At 42.2% G+C, this 22,905-nt stretch overlaps 1 protein-coding gene across 1 annotated transcript in view; it reads left to right on the forward strand.

Annotated features, from left to right (window-relative positions):
* The first annotated feature begins 825 nt into the window (after window positions 1-825).
* Window positions 826-22,905, forward strand: part of LOC124139761 (structural maintenance of chromosomes flexible hinge domain-containing protein 1-like) — an 84,838-nt gene continuing 62,758 nt past the window's right edge. The window contains exons 1-19 of the mRNA XM_046507077.2: window positions 826-978; window positions 1,135-1,213; window positions 3,638-3,796; window positions 5,114-5,196; window positions 5,836-5,969; window positions 6,958-7,096; window positions 7,914-8,033; window positions 8,429-8,592; window positions 10,036-10,135; window positions 10,816-11,029; window positions 12,204-12,324; window positions 13,122-13,181; window positions 13,784-13,907; window positions 15,033-15,227; window positions 15,796-15,909; window positions 16,167-16,273; window positions 16,447-16,529; window positions 17,630-17,740; window positions 18,040-18,117. Coding sequence (XP_046363033.2) covers window positions 829-978; window positions 1,135-1,213; window positions 3,638-3,796; window positions 5,114-5,196; window positions 5,836-5,969; window positions 6,958-7,096; window positions 7,914-8,033; window positions 8,429-8,592; window positions 10,036-10,135; window positions 10,816-11,029; window positions 12,204-12,324; window positions 13,122-13,181; window positions 13,784-13,907; window positions 15,033-15,227; window positions 15,796-15,909; window positions 16,167-16,273; window positions 16,447-16,529; window positions 17,630-17,740; window positions 18,040-18,117 — 2,335 coding nt within the window. The 5' untranslated portion in view covers window positions 826-828. The remainder of the gene's footprint in view (window positions 979-1,134; window positions 1,214-3,637; window positions 3,797-5,113; window positions 5,197-5,835; window positions 5,970-6,957; window positions 7,097-7,913; window positions 8,034-8,428; window positions 8,593-10,035; window positions 10,136-10,815; window positions 11,030-12,203; window positions 12,325-13,121; window positions 13,182-13,783; window positions 13,908-15,032; window positions 15,228-15,795; window positions 15,910-16,166; window positions 16,274-16,446; window positions 16,530-17,629; window positions 17,741-18,039; window positions 18,118-22,905) is intronic.

Consider the following 22,905-nt stretch of genomic DNA (forward strand, 5'->3'; position numbering starts at 1 on the left):
GCATCAGAAATTGGGACTAGTCCTGTAGTCCTTGCCAAACTGTCCAATAGTTAAGGTATCATGAGGTCAAGTAGAAATTTGCCCTTTTTAGGAGTTTTGCTATTTGTTATCATTATAAGGACTAATGGACTAAAATAGCTAGTTTCTACTGCTGCTTGATATATCGGGTGATTTTTTTAAATTGGGACTTTTATCACAAGTTCAATATGGTATACTTGCCAAATGCCTTCGCTGCCCTGGGGCGAACATCCGGGGGCCCATGATGGCTGCGTATTTATTGAATGAGTAAACACTATGGTACCAGCATCTTGTTTAGTTCCATTTGTGAACTTCAGTTCATACCTTTATCATGTTAATGAATCAGATTGCTTCAGAATTGATACATTAGAATTATACAATATATCGTGATAGATATCGCATAGCCTTGTGCATTGCAAATTATTCTGATACACTTTTAACCTCCAATACCCATTCCTAATACATGTAAATGAAAAAATTGTCACTATTTATATATCACTATCCTTCTTTTGGGTTTCTTTGCCATCAAGCAAATGTAAAAATGTCCTTTCCCTTGCTGTAGTAGAAAATAATAACCAGTCATTTCATATACATATTCGTGTCAAGAACTAAAAACAAATAAACCATCTTCTACGTTTAAAAAATAAGAAATCGATCAACGATGATCAGTTTACAGTTTCTTGCAGAGACCATATACCGATATATCGGTATATGGTCTCTGGTTTCTCGGAGTCCTGATTGATCATCAAGCGATGAAAGGGAGATAACTGTTGAAAACCTACATACGGGCATTCCACATATCGCGGATAAATGGCGTCATCAAAGATGGCAGCCCCCACTGTGGAGGACGATGATGCTTTTGTTTTTGTGTTTGACAGACGATCCACAGATGCACCCGAAGTTAAAATTCCTACCGGAGGGTTGTTTAACTTCGTGGATTTCAAAGAGAGAGTCAGAGAGGTAATGTGCATTGCTAATATTTGCAGAGCACGGTTGTAAACCATCGCAATATGCAATTCGTGATTTCCAAAATATGTTTGTTTGAAAATGAAATACAAACTCTTTTCCGTGCCACTAGTCAGTGTGTTGTAATAACCTACTCTTGCAATTTTACAGGCGCTTGATATAACGAAGAGAGACCAGTTTGTCATCGCAACTACCAATCGCGATGAGATCAAGGATGATGAATCTTGGGGTTTGTTTTTGTTTTGATTTGATGTTGTCCTGTTTTCGTGCACGCAATCCCAGTCTTTGCTTCCGGTCATTTGGAACCGGCTTACCATGAGTACGAGCTGTAAAGTCATTATATGGAACGATAATTATGATTTAAAAAAATTAATTTTATTGATTTAATGCTAAATTTAAGAAAACGTTTTATTTATTTTATTTATCTTAACGTTTAACTGATTATTTTTGTCTTTGACTTCACTGGCAGTTCTCATTATTACAGAAACAAGAGTAGTGTACTTTACCAGGCGCACTTTTTCAGATCCAGTTAGTGCTGTGGGGGCTTAAACATGCTTCGCCGGCTCACCGCTCTACCACGAGCACTATCACATGTAATCAGTGCTCATTTGACGGGTCATTAGCACCCCATTAACATGCATGCGTAATTCAGTAAACATTGATGTCACGGTCCACTCTCCCATTGATCATTTCTGGAAACCACACCTTCCATTGTTTATGTCAACATGACCGACCAATTGGATTAACCGGATTAACCCTTAAAAAAAGGTAAGAATTGATGGTTAACCCTTGCCCTAAGCACTCTAACCCTAAAGATCGAAAAGGGGTGTTGGATCATAAAGACGTGTAAGTTTCCCTTAGACTGTAAAGGAGTGTTGGATCGTGAAGCGAGATTCAATGGAGCGCGAGGCACGGTAACGGTATAGTGAGACATCGGCCGCATTATAGAATGGTAATTGAGCCTATGGTAGGGCTCTGGCTGTGCCCTGTAATTGTAAACTGCATTGTTGCCCAGAAACATAGTGGAAAAACTTGCAAGATCTTTGAACAATTTCAGAAAAAAATCTGAATTGTTATGCATTATACCGGACCCCTATCCGCCATGTTTGTTTGATACCACTAATATTAAAGCCGCATGCGACAGCATCACTATTTAAAAAATAAAGGCTATACAGCTAAAAAAGCAGAAAAATTACCCCGATGCATTTGTACACAGGCTCGTGTTGACCAAGTAAAGAAAAATGGGTACACATGCATGATACCGAAAAACCTATCCGCCATGTTTGTTTGATGCTACTAATAGAGCATCAATATTTGAAAAATAGGGCGATAAAGCTAAAAATAAGCAGAAAAAGTTTCCCCGCTTGCATTTGTAATTTTTAATGTGATTAAACCTTGAAATTGAATATCAAGGTGATGCATAAACGTAGGAAATTGGGCATCAACATCGAAAAAGTACTCGAAAATAGAAGTTCCATCATTGCATGCGACAAGCTCATCAGCATGATCAGTGACAGCTGTCGGAGCCACATTTCAGCGAACACATATTTTGTATCTACTGTGGTAATTAAACATTTTATTTACCTAGAAAGCATTAAATTCAAGATGTTGAGTGTTATTTTAGTGGCGCCTTAAAAACTTAGAAACTTACAAAGGAATGAGCTTGTGCACATCCCTTACCAAAATGTCGGAAGGTGTCCGGTATGCTGCATTCATGCCAGTATTTACATGTTCACTTTTGTTTTTATCCTTCTGCAAGATATATGAAGATGTGGTGACAATATAGATCTGCCAAACAATGCTAATACAGATCTGTCTCATTTACCAGTGTTATATCATGAACACCTATGGAGATTTGCACAGCTATACACTTTGACATCCAAGTAATCAGAGCACTTAGTATTGAACATGGTGAAGATATGGCTTGTATGGACTCTCACCTGAGTTTCTTTTGATATTGAATATCGCATCACTTCCCAAATCTGTTTTTCTGAGTTTGTCTACAAGTGCAACAAGTTTTTATCTACACGATATCATAAGACATGTGGGTGAGATTTTTTATTATCACTTATCAAAACTATGTATAAATCATGTTAATTTGATGACCACTTTGATTTTTTTTACTCATCTTGATATTATTTAGGTGCATCACCTTGCAAGAAAATATCAAAATGCATTTCTTTATTTTTTTTCTGAAATATTTGCAGGCTAACTACATCATGTACATATGATGTAATGGTTTACTATCTTATTATTTCGTTACATTTTTGGAAGAAGAAGAATGGAAATGGAGTCTATGTCTTTCATGTAAAATGTTGACATGTGATAAGTCCTGTGAAGATTTGATTCGATTCGAAGGTTAGAATTGACCTTGAGAACCCATGGTTGTCGTAAGAGGTAACTGATGGGATCAGGTGGTGGGACTTGCTGACTTTGTTGATGCATGTCATTGTATCGCAATTGTTTAGATCGATGTTCATGATGTCAATCACAGGATCATCTGGTCCAGACTTGATTATTTACAACTGCTGCCATATAGCTGGATTAGTGCTGAGTGCAGCATATAACAACAAACAAACACAAGTGATGTTTCCTGCCTAAACCATTATCCGATAATAAATGTGCTTATTCTGACTTTGTTTTTCTCCACCAGATATGATTGACAAGGGGGACACCCTGTACGTCATGAAACATGTTCAGCAAGAGCTGTGTGCCCCAGCCCAGGAGCGTGTCAACTACCTGCCTCACTATGATACCATTGTCAAAGGTGGCATGTACGAGTACTATGCCTCTGAAGGACAAAATCCTCTCCGTAAGTTGCAGGCAAAGTGGGGGGAAACAAAGGAAAAAGTAACCGTGATCATGTTTTTTCTTGTGATATTGACATGACTGAGATTTGTATGCCATCTAAACATACTTCTTTTTTCCGACTCTAAAAGTTTAGATCAGAATGGGGAGGAATGAGGGGGAGCCACAGAGGCACTGCTGTAGGACAATGACAGCACAGCTGGGAGCGAGCTTCACATATTTAACTTGGTTCCTTTCAGAATGCATTGCCAGCCTTGGGACATGGCTTTCTATCATGTCTATTTGCAGTGTGGTTTATGCAACACACACCTGCGAAACTGTTCATCATCATGATTATTACAAATCAGGAGTGTTTATCAGGTTTTGAAGCCTTGGATGTCATTTTGGTACAACTGTGAATTTAGGTTGGAGTGGTTGGGAAATAAAAATAAAAATGTGATCCAAACTCCCTACCAATGTTCTTTCAAGAATTTATTTTGATCTTGTGGCCTTAAAAAGAACATCTCAACAATGCTTAAGCTCCTCTCTCTCTCTCTTGTAACATTTAAAGTGACTGGTGTTTAATCATGCTAATTTCACTGAAGATGGATCTGCAGTCTTTCGAGAGATTACTATGACTTGAAATTGTAATTACAACATTCAAATTCTGTCAGGCAGTGTTTGTGTTCTTTACAAAGGTAATGCTGAAAGGTGTTGCTATAATCGTTCCCTATTTGACTATATATAAATGTACATTTATTTAAACATGTCAAAGGGGAAAGAAACAATGAGGTCATGGCACTGTTGTATAACATGTATAAGTATGGACAATGTCTTATCTGCTTCAGAGTTAACATGTGTATTGTTCATGCATAGTGTCATCTGTAACCATGGTAACAGCTGTTACAATGCTTCAACAGTGGGGAAAGTACGAGGGGCGTTCATTGAGTTTTGCCACTTCAATATAAGACCAAGTCGCAGAATATCTTTTGCACTTTTATTTTTCAATATAATCTCCATTCACCTCAATACACTTATTCCATTTGTCCTTCAAGCTTTTAATACCACTTTTATAGAAATCTGCAGATTGGCCCTCCAACCATGCCTCTGAGGCAGCCTTTATGTCCTCGTCATCCAGGAGGCGTCTTCCACGTAGGGCAGATTTCATTTGCCGGAACAGGAAATAGTTACTGGGGGCTAGGTCTTGGCTGTAGGGTGGGTGATTTAACTGTACAGCCAAGACTTAGCCCCCAGTGTAAAAAGATATTCTGCGACGAGGTCTTATATTGAAGTTGCAAAATGTATTGAACGCCCCTCGTACCAAGGTTACTGTGTGTTGCAGCCTATGCGTTTGCAGAGCTGATCGATAATGCTCTGGCAGCTACAGCTGACAACAATGGGCCCAGGAAGATAGACATTAGACTTGTGAGTTATTTTGAAGTCTTATTTAACATATTTAACATGTTTTTAATTTATTCATATATATTTTTTTAATTTATTTCAATTAGAACAAATTCTACGTACAACATGTACAATACAAGGTTGTTATGTTTATATTTTAAAGAAAGTCACATTCGTATTTCTAGCTTAACATGCTTAAGTCCCGTGAAGATTCTGGGTTAAACTTGGTCTTCAGCAACCCATGCTTGTTGCAAGAGGCCACTTATGGGATCGGGTGGTCAGGCTTGCTGACTTGGTTGATGCATGTCATCGTATCCTAATTGCGTGGATTGATGCTCATGATATCAATCACTGGATCGTCAGGTCCAGACTTGATTATTTATAGACTGCCGTCATATAGCTTGAATATTGCTGAGTGCAGCATTAAACAACAAACTTCTAGCTTACCTGTAGTTTCAATATTAATAAATCAGTGAGAGATTTGCGGAAGATTGTTTCATTCACTGCTCTCAGTTTACTTTTGTGCATTGACAGTTTTGAATACTTGTATCTACCTTATCTAATGATAACTGATTGAAATAGCTGACTGATCTGTAACCCTAAACGTGTCTCATTGTGGTGGCATTAGAAAACATTTACTAACTCACTCATTCGCTGTTACAGCATTTTGACGATGCCAATCCAAGCAGGAGCTGCATCTCTGTGATTGACAACGGCAAGGGCATGACCCCACGGCAGCTGAATAACTGGGCCATCTACAGACTGTCCAAGTTCATCAGGAAGGAGAAAGGCCGAGGGTGAGTGTGGCAGGCAGGCAGTTTCTACAATATAGAAGTGATTCACCTGATAATAGCTACAGGATTTTCTCATACAAGTTTTACTTAACATGTTTAGCTGATGTTGACCTAAATAGGTCCAACATTTACCAGCTGGCTTTTGTTCTTCTTGATGTAAAATGTGCATACAACTTGCTCATCACTTTTTGTTGATGGCATGATATTGAACATGTTAATTGAGTCAGTTGGGTTTACACTGTTTTGAACAGTGTTCCAGTTATATCATGGTGTGTCAGCTTATTGTTAGAGGATAGCCTGAAGTGGTGCACGTCTCAGACATTTACCATTTTGGTGAAACCCATGAGCATGGGTATGGGGCTGACAAACCTAGAAACATAATCAGGGCGAACCAGGATTTAAATCCTCAATGATGGGTTTCTGGTGTGGATAAAACAATGTAGTGTGCGCAAGATTATGTTGGATGAACTGATGGCCTGTTCATAAGATTATGGTGAATGAATTGATGGCCTGTTCATAAGATTATGGTGAATGAACTGATGGCCTGTTCATAAGATTATGGTGAATGAACTGATGGCCTGTTCATAAGATTATGGTGAATGAACTGATGGCCTGTTCATAAGATTATGGTGAATGAACTGATGGCCTGTTCATAAGATTATGGTGAATGAACTGATGGCCTGTTCACGAGATTATGGTGAATGAACTGATGCCATGTTCACGAGATTATGGTGAATGAACTGATGGCCTGTTCATAAGATTATGGTGAATGAACTGATGGCCTGTTCATGAGATTATGGTGTATGAACTGATGCCATGTTCATGAGATTATGTTGAATGAACTGATGCCCTGTTCACGAGATTATGTTGAATGAACTGATGCCCTGTTCACGAGATTATGGTGAATGAACTGATGCCCTGTTCACAAGATTATGCTGGATGGACATGGTGAAGCAGTTGGTTTTTTAAATAATCAAACTCATCTTTCCAGTCCTGGCTCAGAGGCCCGAGATTCCAACAACTTGTCATTTGTTGGGGAGGAGAATGTCCCCCGCTACATGAACAGCGACATCTCCTACTTTGGTGTCGGTGGCAAACAGGCAATATTCTACATCGGCAGCTCAACCCGAGTAAGTATCCAAGTCCTACTGTGTATGTATGAGGACTGATTCAAGTGTGAGTTGCAAGAGATGAAAGTCTTTCAGATGACTTCCTTGATCTTCCAGTGAGTTTCATCTCCATTATGATCAATAGCCTGGACCCATTAGTTAGTTAGGATTAAGTTAAGGTGGCAAATGTGGCCAGGGTATATGTCATCATCCAATGGATATATGATACACTTGATAACTGACATGACAGTCAATGTGGTTTGGAGCATGTACAGTTTTGAGCCCTTTACATTGCTTCATATTGCAGGAGTCAGATCATTGACCCTGAAAAATACAAAGGAAACTCCATTTCAATATTGGTCTCAAGGCCCTATAATTATTAAACCGTGCCACTCATTTTCCCCTTGTAATGGCTCGCTTAACCTATTAGTTAGTCTGAAGCTCTGTTATCAGTCGGGAAATCCTAGCGTTTCGTCATTCACTGTGACATGTTTGTGACTTGTTATGTATCAGTGCAAGATCAGTTCCATGATATATTGGTACTGGACCCGTGAAGATCTGGGGTAGAATAGGTCTTCAGCAACCCATACTTGCCGTAAAAGGCGACTATGCTTGTCGTAAGAGGCTACTAACAGGATCGGGTGGTAAGGCTTACTGACTTGGTTGATGCATCCAATATCTTTGTTGATGCTCATGATCTCAGTCACTGGACTGACAGGTCCAGACTCGATTATTTACAGACTGCAGTCAGATAGCTGGATTATTGCTGAGTGCGGCATTAAACAGCAAACAAGCAAACAAACATTGGTGCTGATTGTGAAAGTGGTTTTTTGTCCAGATGATCAGCAAACCGAAAGATTCCAGAGATGTTCACGAGTTGACGATATCAAAAGAAGAATTTGAGAAGAAGGAGAAAAACAATGAAGCAATATACAGTGGATTTATCAGGAACAGAAAGGTCAGAGTTCATATGCAAATGTTAAGAACAAGACTATGTTGTACTATGAACTCAAAAAGGTCACAGGCGGTACTGGTACCTTTTTTGGTTGAGTCCAGGGGGGGCGGTCGGGTAGCCTGGTGGTTAAAGCGTTTGCTCGTCACGCCGAAGACCCGGGTTTGATTCCCGACATGGGTACCATGTGTGAAGCCCCTTTCTGGTGTCCCCCGCCGTGATATTGCTGGAATATTGCTCAAAGCGGCGTAAAACCATACTCATTCAAAAAGGGTCACTAGTCCAAACAAATGAGGATTGAATGGTGAGAATGTTGGACCTGCTGGTCGTGTGTTATTGCACTGTTTGTACCCCGATGATGTGGTTGGCTGCTCATGCCGGAACATATGTTTCTCTTGTAGCCATGTGACAACTCTCATATTCCTGTGGAGGATGAGATTATCCGACGACTCGTCCTGGAGGAGAACAAGCGTGAGAGTTTCACGGCTGTCGTGATCCAACTCATCAACCCGTCACACATTCCATACCTCAAACACAAGATGAAGGAGTGGACACGACAGCTATCGTATGTAGTCTTCATCCGAAGTAACATGGAGCATACCGGTTTTAAACATTAGATAGACTTCACAGAATCGTTCGTGATTATTAGTTTAGTACATGTATACTCTCTGTTAACCAATCCATACAATGTGTTTGTGTTATACCAGGTAGATAATAAGGAGATAAACCTATTCTGTTTCAAATTCTGAGGTGGTTCATTGTTGATTAAATACAGCTAAATGTTATTTATAACTGAATGCGTTGTTTATAACCAAACACGATAGCATGACGTTGCAAATGTAACTTTTAGCGTTGTTTAATCAACGATGAACCATCCAAAATTTAAAACAGAATAAGTTTATCTCCATTGTACCATAACTAAACTGTGTACTTTAAACAGACTCTTTTTGCGCACGTACTTGCTGCAGTGATGTGTTCGGAACTTTGTTGACTACCATTTCTTGGAATCGCAATTGTACAGCCCATTGTTAGTTTGGGGGGGGGGGGGGGGGGGGGACTCCTTGAGAGACATGATATCTTAACGATTTTTATGTCTTTGGGACTTTATTGTTGACATCATTTGTACTTGTAGTGCAAAATAACCGGGAAATAACATAACATTGATTGATCCAGGATCTAGTTTTGCATGGTGAGATCATTACAATCCAACACCCCTACATTAAAAGGAATCAACTATGACCTAGATCAGTACTTGATAACCTCACTACTGTTACCAATTTGAAATAAGCCAGACATTCCAGCCTGGATACTCTGAGAAACATTCAACATGGATATGAAAACACAATACCATTTAGGAAGTGGTCAGATTTTAACAAGTGTTATGTTTGGGATAGCACTTTCTTAGTAAAGTACAAATTCTGGTACTTTTTGGGGTTGAGTCCGGTGGCAGTCAGGTAGCCTAGTGGTTAAAGCATTCGCTCGTCACACCGAAGACCCAGGTTCGATTCCCGACATGGGTACAATGTGTGAAGCCCATTTCTGGTGTCCCCCGCCGTGATATTGCTGGAATATTGCTAAAAGTGGTGTAAAACCATACTCACTCACCCACTCACTGGTTGCGTCCGGGACAGTGCTACTAGTACTTTGGGCCGTATTTTGATCAACGTTGTGCAGGAGAGCTGAACGTCACAAGTTCATATTTTGATTACCAAACAGTGGACATGAGATCATTTTTATTTTTTTAGATGGATTGATTACATTCTCGCTTGCAGTTATTTGTACATATTTTGCAATTGCTAACGGCCCCTTCCATGTCTAAAATGTAAAACATGTTGCTGTTTGAAAAATTATCGATAGTCGATCATAGGTATCCCTCATTGAAGCATGACATTGCAGTGATTAACGCAATTGGTGTTAGTAATGAAAGTGATATGTTTGTGTCTTAAAGTTTATACATGTTAAAGTGCTGCTTGTTTGTAGTGTATTTATGTCTACCCTGCACCCACAGTCACATCTACCACTACTATCTACATGGACCTGACGGCAATGTAGATGACGACACTCTGGCAAGCAAGCAGAACAACCCATTCAAAAACATAGATATCGAGGTAGGGAGACTCATGAGATTGCCTTTATAGCCTATGTGATTGGGTAACGTTTTTTGTGTCATGGTGACCTCTTCTAGGCCAGATGTAGCCGTAATTAACTTACATTATTATTTTAAACTGCCTACCAACATGTTCGCATGATCGTTGTTTTCACAAAACTTTGGACTGTCCCCTCACAATAAGCTTACATGTCTTGATAAAACTATAGTCATGATAATGCTGTTTAGAGCAGTGTTAATCTGGACTTGCTCATTCAATGTAATTAAGAATTGATTTCAGTATTTTTGCTTTTATGCAGGTAGAAACATGATATACGTAAAAACAAGTGTTCACACTTTGTAAATTTGTGTAATCATTTTTTATTAATAAAAAGGTCAACAATAGCAAGTTTATAAACTGCTAATTTAATCGTTAACACACAAAAATGTTGGCAGCGATACAAAATCAGTGACATCGTTCAGCACAAATGGAACATGAGCCTGTCCTTTCTCTTGTCAGCCTATCCTGAAACAGTAGTCTTTTAGTGGGCGTGGCCTAAGGTTTTTTGTGTACTTTGTTAACCAGTTAAATGCCATGGAATCACTTCCTATGCATTAATTACAGTTGTTAGCAATTTTGTTATGTTGTGAATGTTTAGAGTAGTAAATGACAGGGATATTGAGGATGTGTTTTGGGTGCAGGTGAGCCTGTACACCAGAGGTGGGCCCCAGCCCAAGGTGGTCAATCTGCGAGATATTGAAGACGACATGCAGTCCATGTTCCTGCACACAGCTTCCAGCAACTTTGAGTTCAAGGCTCTCGTAGACGGGACAAACATTGTGGAGGGGGTCCTCCGGTACCACCCCTTCCTGTACGACAGAGAGACCTTCCCTTCAGAGGCTTATGATCCAAGAAGTAAGATGGTTTGAATTATTTAACATGTTTGGTTTTGAGAAATACTTACCCAGAACATCCCAGATGTAAATAAACTTGTATCATTTTACTTCTTGTCAGCATTGCCAAGGTTGTTAGCAATCTTCAGTAATGAAAAGATACTTTGCAGCAAGTCAATGTCTGTCAGAGGCATCATTGAAAATAAGTGTTTTTTTTGTCAATTATGGAAACAATTTGTCCTTCATTTGATGCTTTTTGTTTCATCCATTATAAATACATTTAACATGTAAGCATATTCAACATGTGCAAAGCTTCACCGATCATAAAACTATTTTGTTCTAGTAGTTTGCTTGCATCGTAGTGACCATGAGGTTGGTAAAGTCAGTAAAGCCTGTAATACTAACCAAATCGCCAGATTTGGAAATGTACTGAAATTATCAGGGTGATATTTTTTATTATATACTCAACACCAAAAGAAATATGAACCATAGAAACATATAGAGAAGTATGTACATTAAGAAGAGATGTTTCCAGTGTGTACCACTTACGGACAAAACTAACAATCAGTCAAGTGGTACCACAGTGGTCTTTATTCTTATCACGATATGCTGCACGTGATTTCTAAACTTTACATGCTAATCCTTCACGAGACAAATGGTGCATCTGGAGTCATGGGTCTATGATGTCACATGTGATGCGTTTATGAGTGTCGATTCACATAACATACCAGTATGTTTCGTTTGTGGGTCGAACCAATCTAATACCACTTGAATGTGAGTAATTCTTCATAGATTAACCAACAAATATGGTATTCGTGTTTCTTTTGTGTGTGAGTATATGTGTTGTTATTTGAACATGTTGACATGTAGAGAAATTTTAGCAGACTTTTCTAATGAATAAGGAAAGGATTTTGTCGATTTTTTTATTTTTTTTAACTGGACAGTTAATGACTTTTGTGGAACCTGGTCAGCTCAGAGTCAGAATACCGTGTCTGAGTGGGGTATTCATGCTAAACTGCGGCATGGTATCTCAGTGGGCTAGCACTATAAATTGGCATCAGTCCGGACTAGAACAAGCAGCCACACATACACACATGTGCATGCACGTGGCTATATTTATAAGTGCAATAATCTTAGACGCAAGGTTAAACCCCATTTCACTTTCACCTGTGGTGTAACCGCTGTATGTTCTCCAGTGGACCCCGAGCCAGAGGATGACCACGACTACGCCATCAATGACAGACCAGCTAGGGGAAGAAGACCTGTGTTTGAGTGCTACTGGAATGGACGACTCATACCATACACCCTGATTGAGGAGTAAGTTAGCCCCTTGTAAACATCCGGGTTAGAATTAGTCTTCAGCAACTCATGCTTGTCGTAAGAGGCAACTTAAGGGATGGGGTGGTCAAGAGGTGACTAATGGATCAGGTTTTCAGGCTCATGACGTCTTTGATGCGTGCCATTGTACCCCAATTGGGTAGATCGAGGCTCATGATGTCAATGGGATTATCTGGTCCAGGCTTGGTTATTTAGAGAATATTGTTGAGTGCGGCATTAAACAAAAAACAACAAACAAAGGAATTATACCCTCGACTCTCACTTAGGTAAAATCTTACTCTTTGTCATTGGATGAGTACCTGGTAGGATGATATGGCAATGTGACTGTTAACTTTCTAGCGCCTGACAGGCAGCTTGGGCTGTATACTCCCCAGGGAGCTGAGAATGAAAACAGAGTGCACACTGAATGATTGGCCGGAGTAATAACATCATGCCATGAGTATTCACTAGAGTGGATTTTGGGGCACTAGACAATAGACATTTTATTATTATTAAATATGATGATGATGATGAAGAAGAAGAAGATTTTTCATGGTATTGTAGCAGTTTCTCCTCACAGGTGCACTAGCCTTTACCCTATTTTAGTGAGTATTCTTTCAGGGAATGCAAACAGCACCGATGTCAGGGTTATTGTCTGTTAACCTCTGTTAACCCGATCTGGGGAGATCTGTTCAAGCTTTTAGATGGACACTGTTAGTTCTAGTGGTTCTGTTTTTGACTTGCTATGAGTAACTCTATTCATGTGGTGTGTCAGAGTATGTTGTATTTACCCACAGCTTTGAGTGGTGCTGCCCTCCCAAGAAGCCCAAGGCCATTCCATCCGATTGTTACAACAGGTAGGTGAATGATCAAGCTGTCCTTACAAGGTTTCAGGTAGGTGGACCTGTCTGTGAGGGGTAGTTATCAAGGGCATTTGATACAGAACCTCTCTCTTAGAACTATCATGCTCCAGGGATGTACAGGGGTGGACATGGTAGTCTGTGGCTTGTGGATGTACTAGGGGTAGGTGAAGCGGGACGATGAAGCTTCATAACTGACAGCGTGGGTGGGGGAGGAGGGTGCTCAATAACAGAAAAGTTGGGACAAATGTCAAAATAAATTGAGATGACAGGTCAAATATTGAGCATAAAGAAATTGAGTCTGTTTGTATTTAGTTACTGTTCTGGCCAACAGTTCCTGTGGACATTATTATAATGCTACTACTACTACTAGGACATGTGGCAGTGGCAATGAAGTGTGCATAGTGGGAGATGTAAGAGGATGGTTGTAGATCATTCCTAATGTATGCAGTTTGTCTTAGTTTCTGTTCCAACAGAACCCCTGTTTATGAAATTGCAGGAACTGTATTTATGGATGTAATTGGAGTTAGTTCTTGAAGGTGTTTTATTGATACCGGTATTTAACATTCTCCTAAATCTTTTCTTCCCAATATCCTTAGAGTGTCTGGGGTGCTCTGGACCAATGACAGCTTCCAAGTGAGCACCAACAAGCTGACGTTCCTGGACCTGGAGATGAAGCTGCGAGACAAGAGTACCAGCTTTAGCCGGATACACAGCGGCCATGTGAGTACAGTTGTCTACCCCATGAAGATCTGGGTTAGAATTGGTCTTCAGCAACCCATGCTTGTCTCCCTCGCGAAGATCCAAGCTAGAATTGGTTTTAGGCAACCCATGCTTGTTGTAAGAGGCGACTAATGGGATCGGGTGGTCAGTCTCCCACTACTTGGTCTGCCACTATAATCAAATTGCGTAGATTTTATGCTCATGATATGGATCACAGGACTGCCTGGTACATATTGTGTGTAATAACTTTCTGTTATTTGCACATGTACATGTTAGTGATTCTCAGCGCTGATTGGTCAATTCATCATGTTCATTGTTGAGAACTTGGTGCATACAGACATAAGTATTGGGTTGCATATTTCAATAAAAGGTTGCACTGGGGCATGTTTTTGTAGTTAAATCAAGCCCTTGTTACTCCTTATTCTTCAATCCTGGTGTGGAAATGTCCTAGAACAGAGTTTCCAGCTTCTTAAAACAACTCTCCCACACACATTCCGTACATCACTATTGTCACTACTGTAATAATGGGTCATACACCACTACAATTCTGCGATCCCTTGCGATCCAATCACCTGACAGTCCCTGCCAGATTTCAAACTGACATAGGATATATTTTATGATCATCCATTTTGTGAAATAGTCGAGGCATTATTAATCATGTTAATGATAGTCTGTTAAATACACATGAGTTTGATGAGGTAAGGATGTCAATGAAAAGATGGATGTCTGGTTTGACTGTACTGGGACGGGGGATCTTAACATGTCTGCAAACTTCCATCCAACAAAATCAGATTGTCAGGAGATTTACAGCTCAAGTAAATAAATAACAGCTCTAAATTCCATATAATGGAATGTCTCAAAACTGAAGGAGTCACATACAATATATAAATTGCAAGTGATTCCATTGGGTTTCGCTCACCAAGCAAATATTTTTGGATTAATCTTTCGACATTAAATTAAATAGGCTACGCCCACAGAGGAATGTTTGTTTCTTGATTGGCTGATAATATAGTGGATGTTGCTTGTGTCATCCTCTGTCATCCTCAGATGTTATGGGTCCTGATAAATTGTATATCTATATATCATTATCTCATATATTTGATGTTCATATTTTTTTGCATCCAGGAAAAGAGAACATCTATCGAGAAGGAGTTTGTGTCATGGCTGAAGGAGTGTCATGACAAGCATGACAAACAGATCTTCTTCAGTAGTTTCCGTGGGACCATCACCAGGACGGACCTCCCCAAACACAAGCAGTCGCCGTGGGCAGTGTACGACCAAGTCGAGTGGGACGGTAGACTCTACAAGAAGGGCTCCCTGGTGAGTCTACTGTCGTGTTCTGTGGGGGATGATAGATCGTAGAGATATCCAAAGTGAGATAGGTTATGCATTTGCTTGACTTGACTTTTAGTCTTCGCAGGTATTTACCATATTTCCTCGATTTAATGACCCTGGCGTAAATTTTACCCCCAGAGTTTAATCGTAAAAATAACAGTAAAGAGAAATGCATGCATGAAACCTGAGTTGTGTTTAATCAAAGATCCGGGGCAAAGATCTGAGGCCCGATGTTTAATCGATATGGTACAAGAATAAGCTTAAGGCGGGAACAGTGTAGGTGTAAAGTGGAGGTCAACATTGGACAAAGGAACCCTTTCAATAAAACCAGGATTAGGGTGTAAGAAATAGTATCCGTTATGTTTCAATATTGTTCAGAAAAAATCTGTTTGGAGAGCTATGCCGATACAAAAAAAAAGTTTGTTATTCTGTAGTACTTTTTCTGAAATGAAGTAGTACAAGTGAATGTTTAAGGTCATGTTACGGACATGATAGAGGGTGTGTGAAGTGAGAAGGTGTTGGAGGAAGTTGAACATGATGTTGTCTTTTCCAGGTGAAGATCATGCGCACCCTGCCGCCCATGATGGGGACAATCAAGTGTTTCATGTTGTACGGAGACCACGATGGAGAAGTATACTCCACTGGGGGCGACCTCGAGATCATACAGGTTGGAATCACATACTGTTAAACAAATGTATCATTGACTGGTTGCAAAGGATTATTTTGGCTGAAACATTTGTACAGGACAATTAGCATGATTAGAGTGCCTTCTGGCCATTAGGTTTGGGTGTGGTAACTCGGAAGTGTGAATCGTGTCTCTTGTAATGCCACAAATATGCAGCTGGAAGAGTGTGACTGTCTTCATTTTGTTGTTTGTGGAACCCTTAAGCATGTTAAGTATTACCCCAGTCTCTATACTTCCAGGAACCCAAATCGGTGTATGACGACACCAAGATAGTTCCACTGTCCCGCCTTGACCGTACAGCCTCCCACCACATGGTCAAGAAGTTTATTGAAGATGAAGAGGCCAAGTAAGATAACAAATTCAGATAGTGTACTGAAGTAAGGCAAAATTGTACTTTATTCCCTAGGCTATCCAAAGCAGCCATCACTATCTGTCATAATTGCATAAGGCCTCAAAACATTATCAGTGACACTGCCAGTCTGTATGTGGGGTATGATTGACTTACATCTGTTGTTGCAGACTCCCCGATAGCTTGATCATCAGTTGGCCAGAAGGTAATGAAGTGAAGCAGAATGGCCGCCGCCCAGCAGGAGAGACCGTTGGTAAGAATGGACTGTGGGTGGTGTTGTCAATTTGCTGAAATATTGTTACCTGAATTAGAGTGAGTGAGTGAGTGAAGTTTGGTTTGGGCTTCACACATTGTACCCATGTCGGGAATCGAACCCGGGTCTTCGACGTGATGAGCGAACGCTTTAACCACTAGGCTACCCGACCCCCCCTCACCTGAATTAGAGAAGTTCTACATACCAGGATTGTAGGTCCAAGTGGAAATGGAAATATCCTTTTGTTCCTCATCTGTTTGTTGTCTGTCAGGTGACTAGAAGCTGCTCCCTTTACCATGCAACTACAGAGAAGAGGAGGAAGACTGAATGTCTTTTAGAATCATTTTCATGTAAACCACAAGGCCTGAGAAGGGCCTAACCCTGTACAGACCCTGGTTAGAATGGGTTTCCAGCACCCATTGCTAGTTGCATGAGGCAATTATACTGGGAATCCATTTGGACTCTGGGTTAGAATTTGTCCCCAGCAACCTATGCCAGTTTACATGGAAAGTAATTAACACCATCATAACAGCCACCCTTTTCTTACTTGACGATTTCTGTACATACAACTTTCATCTTGCTCTGAATCTGTGTGGTGAGCTGCAACACCTTGGGTGAGGTGAGGTGAAATGGGGTTTATCGTCGCGTCCAAGATTATTGCACTTATATAGTGACGTGCATGTACGTGTGTGTGTTTGTGTGGCTGCTTGTACTAGTCCGGACTGATGCCGATTTATAGTGCTAGCTCACTGAGACACCATGCCGCAGTTTAACATGAATACCCCACTCAGACACAGTATACTGACTCCGAGCCAACCAGTCCTTGTTTAAGCCCCTTAATGCCGAGCGCCAGACAGGGTAACAACAAGTACCATCTTTTAACGTCTTTTGGTATGACGCGGCCGGGGATCGAACCCCGAAACCTTCCACTCTCCATCCGGACGCTCTACCACTAGACCACGGAGGCGGTCAAAACGCCTTGGGACTCATACTGGAGTTTATTGTGCTTACATATTGATGTGTTGTCAAGTGATGTGAACTTGGAGATTTCCACAACACCTGTTCAATGTAGAGTTGATCCTACACCTGATTGTCTGCAGGTGATGTGAAGGTAGAGATCTGTAACAAGAGGGGCGAAATGATTAGCAAGCTACCTGGGACAGCAGCCACATCCAAGAAGCTGCTGGTCGAGCTCAAGATCATCTGGCATTGTAAGTCTCACACTTGAACTTACGACTGTTCCTAATTTACATGGCAACTCCAAACATAATTCATCGTTGAAGCTTACAAAATTGTATGATGCTCCTGGAATCCCAGTGTGCACGATTCGAATCAGTTTGGTAGCTGGTGATAACCTAATGTTGTGATTTATCTATGTATAGAGTTACTGTGATTTGAAATAAACATGCATTATGGGATATTTAGACAACATAGGTTCCACTGAAACTGTATCCATTCAGTGACATTGGAAGTGTTGTCACTTATGACTATGTAATTGTTGATGCTGCAGCTCCAGATGGCGATGAGGTGATTGTGTCTCACATCAGTCAGCATGGCAAGAACTGGCCATACTGGTTCAGGAAGATGGGTATGTTCATCAATAACATTGAGACATGTCCCCCCACATCTGTCAGTGACATTGAGACATGTCCCTCCACATCCATCACTGAGACATGTCCCTCCACATCCATTACTGAGACATGTCCCTCCACATCCATCACTGAGACATGTCCCTCCACATCCATTACTGAGACATGCCCCTCCACATCCATCATTGAGACATGTCCTTCCACATCCATCACTGAGACATGTCCCTCCACATCCATCATTGAGACATGTCCTTCCACATCCATCACTGAGACATGTCCCTCCACATCCATCACTGAGACATGTCCCTCCACATCCATCACTGAGACATGTCCCTCCACATCCATCATTGAGACATGTCCCTCCACATCCATCATTGAGACATGTCCCTCCACATCCATCATTGAGACATGTCCCTCCACATCCATCATTGAGACATGTCCCTCCACATCCATCAGTAACACTGAGACATGTCTGTCCACATCCATCACTGAGACATGTCCCTCCACATCCATCATTGAGACTTGTCCTTCCACATCCATTACTGAGACATGTCCCTCCACATCCATACTGAGACATGCCCCTCCACATCCATCACTGAGACATGTCCTTCCACATCCATCACTGAGACATGTCCCTCCACATCCATCACTGAGACATGTCTGTCCACATCCATCACTGAGACATGTCCCTCCACATCCATCACTGAGACATGTCCTTCCACATCCATCAGTAACACTGAGACGTGTCCCTCCACATCCATCATTGAGACTTGTCCCTCCACATCCATCATTGAGACTTGTCCCTCCACATCCATCACTGAGACATGTCCCTCCACATCCATCAGTAACACTGAGACATGTACACCCACATCTGTCAGTAACATTGAGACATGTCACCGCACATCCGTCAGTAACACTGAGACATGTCCCTCCAAATCCATCAGTAACACTGAGACATGTCCCCCCCCCCCCCAATCTGTCAGTAACACTGAGACATGTCCCTCCACATCCATCAGTAACACTGAGACATGTCCCTCCACATCCATCACTGAGACATGTCCCTCCACATCAATCAGTAACACTGAGACATGTCCCTCCACATTCATCAGTAACACTGAGACATATCCCTCCACATCAATCAGTAACACTGAGACATGTCCCTCCACATTCATCAGTAACACTGAGACATGTCCTTCCACATCCATCAGTAACACTGAGACATGTCCCTCCACATCAATCAGTAACACTGAGACATGTCCTTCTACATCCATCAGTAACACTGAGACATGCCCCTCCACATTCATCAGTAACACTGAGACATGTCCCTCCACATCAATCAGTAACACTGAGACATGTCCTTCCACATCCAACAGTAACACTGAGACATGTCCCTCCACATTCATCAGTAACACTGAGACATGTCCCTCCACATCAATCAGTAACACTGAGACATGTCCTTCCACATCAATCAGTAACACTGAGACATGTCCCCCCACATCCATCACTGAGACATGTCCCTCCACATCCATCATTGAGACTTGTCCCTCCACATCCATCATTGAGACATGTCCCCCCACATCCATCACTGAGACATGTCCCCCCACATCCATCACTGAGACATGTCCCCCCACATCCATCATTGAGACATGTCCCTCCACATCCATCACTGAGACATGTCCCTCCACATCCATCAGTAACACTGAGACATGTACACCCACATCTGTCAGTAACATTGAGACATGTCCCCGCACATCCGTCAGTAACACTGAGACATGTCCCTCCACATCCATCAGTAACACTGAGACATGTCCCTCCACATCCATCAGTAACAATGAGACATGTCCCTCCACATCCATCAGTAACACTGAGACATGTCCCTCCACATCCATCAGTAACACTGAGACATGTCCCTCCACATCCATCAGTAACACTGAGACATGTACACCCACATCTGTCAGTAACATTGAGACATGTCCCCGCACATCCGTCAGTAACATTGAGACATGTCCCTCCACATCCATCAGTAACACTGAGACATGTCCCTCCACATCCATCAGTAACACTGAGACATGTCCCTCCACATCCATCAGTAACACTGAGACATGTCCCTCCACATCCATCAGTAACACTGAGACATGTCCCTTCACATCCATCAGTAACACTGAGACATGTCCCCCCACATCCATCATTGAGACATGTCCCCGCACATCTGTCAGTGACACTGAGACATGTCCCTCCACATCCATCAGTAACACTGAGACATGTCCCTCCACATCCATCACTGAGACATGTCCCTCCACATCCATCACTGAGACATGTCCCTCCACATCCATCAATGAGACATGTCCCCCCACATCTATCATTGAGACTTGTCCCTCCACATCTGTCAGTAACACTGAGACATGTCCCCCCACATCCATCATTGAGACATGTCCCTCCACATCCATCACTGAGACATGTCCCTCCACATCCATCATTGAGACATTTCCCTCCACATCCATCACTGAGACATGTCCCTCCACATCCATCACTGAGACATGTCCCCCCACATCCATCACTAAGACCTGTAGACAGTTATGATCAGTGTGTAACATGTTGCAGAAAATGTGAAGAATCTTGGCCCCCACATACTACAGCTGAGACATGTCCCCGCACATCCATCAGTAACACTGAGACATGTCCCCCCACATCCATCACTGAGACATGTCCCCCCACATCCATCATTGAGACATGTCCCTGCACATCTGTCAGTAACACTGAGACATGTCCCTCCACATCCATCAGTAACACTGAGACATGTCCCCCCACATTCATCATTGAGACATGTCCCCACACATCCATCAGTAACACTGAGACATGTCCCTCCACATCCATCAGTAACACTGAGACATGTCCCTCCACATTCATGATTGAGACATGTCCCCGCACATCCATCAGTAACACTGAGACATGTCCCCCCACATCCATCACTGAGACATGTCCCCCCACATCCATCATTGAGACATGTCCCCGCACATCCATCAGTAACATTGAGACATGTCCCTCCACATCCATCAGTAACACTGAGACATGTCCCTCCACATCCATCAGTAACACTGAGACATGTCCCTCCACATCCATCAGTAACACTGAGACATGTCCCTCCACATCCATCAGTAACACTGAGACATGTCCCTTCACATCCATCAGTAACACTGAGACATGTCCCTCCACATCCATCACTGAGACATGTCCCTCCACATCCATCACTGAGACATGTCCCTCCACATCCATCAATGAGACATGTTCCCCCACATCTATCATTGAGACTTGTCCCTCCACATCTGTCAGTAACACTGAGACATGTCCCCCCACATCCATCATTGAGACATGTCCCTCCACATCCATCACTGAGACATGTCCCTCCACATCCATCATTGAGACATTTCCCTCCACATCCATCACTGAGACATGTCCCTCCACATCCATCACTGAGACATGTCCCCCCACATCCATCACTAAGACCTGTAGATAGTTATGATCAGTGTGTAACATGTTGCAGAAAATGTGAAGAATCTTGGCCCCCACATACTACAGCTGAGACATGTCCCCGCACATCCATCAGTTACACTGAGACATGTCCCCCCACATCCATCACTGAGACATATCCCCCCACATCCATCATTGAGACATGTCCCTGCACATCTGTCAGTAACACTGAGACATGTCCCTCCACATCCATCAGTAACACTGAGACATGTCCCCCCACATCCATCATTGAGACATGTCCCCGCACATCCATCAGTAACACTGAGACATGTCCCTCCACATCCATCAGTAACACTGAGACATGTCCCTCCACATTCATGACTGAGACATGTCCCCGCACATCCATCAGTAACACTGAGACATGTCCCCCCACATCCATCACTGAGACATGTCCCCCCACATCCATCATTGAGACATGTCCCCGCACATCCATCAGTAACACTGAGACATGTCCCTCCACATCCATCAGTAACACTGAGACATGTCCCTCCACATTCATGACTGAGACATGTCCCTCCACATCCATCAGTAACACTGAGACATGTACACCCACATCCATCATTGAGACATGTCCCCGCACATCTGTCAGTAACACTGAGACATGTCCCTCCACATCCATCAGTAACACTGAGACATGTCCCTCCACATCAATCAGTAACACTGAGACATGTCCCCCCACATCCATCAGTAAAACTGAGACATGTCCCTCCACATCCATCAGTAACACTGAGACATGTCCCTCCACATCCATCACTGAGACATGTCCCTCCACATGTATCACTGAGACATGTCCCTCCACATCAATCAGTAACATTGAGACATGTCCCCGCACATCCATCAGTAACACTGAGACATGTCCCTCCACATCCATCACTGAGACATGTCCCTCCACATCTATCACTGAGACATGTCCCTCCACATCAATCAGTAACACTGAGACATGTCCCCGCACATCCATCAGTAACACTGAGACATGTCCCTCCACATCCATCAGTAACACTGAGACATGTCCCTTCACATCCATCAGTAAAACTGAGACATGTCCCTCCACATCCATCACTGAGACATGTCCCTCCACATCTATCACTAAGACATGTCCCTCCACATCAATCAGTAACACTGAGACATGTCCCTCCACATCCATCACTGAGACATGTCCCTCCACATCTATCACTGAGACATGTCCCTCCACCTCAATCAGTAACATTGAGACATGTCCCCGCACATCCATCAGTAACACTGAGACATGTCCCTCCACA

The sequence above is a fragment of the Haliotis rufescens genome, unplaced genomic scaffold (genome assembly GCF_023055435.1).
Source record: "Haliotis rufescens isolate VD_foot unplaced genomic scaffold, xgHalRufe1.0.p SCAF_1, whole genome shotgun sequence".
NCBI classification, from domain to species: domain Eukaryota; kingdom Metazoa; phylum Mollusca; class Gastropoda; order Lepetellida; family Haliotidae; genus Haliotis; species Haliotis rufescens.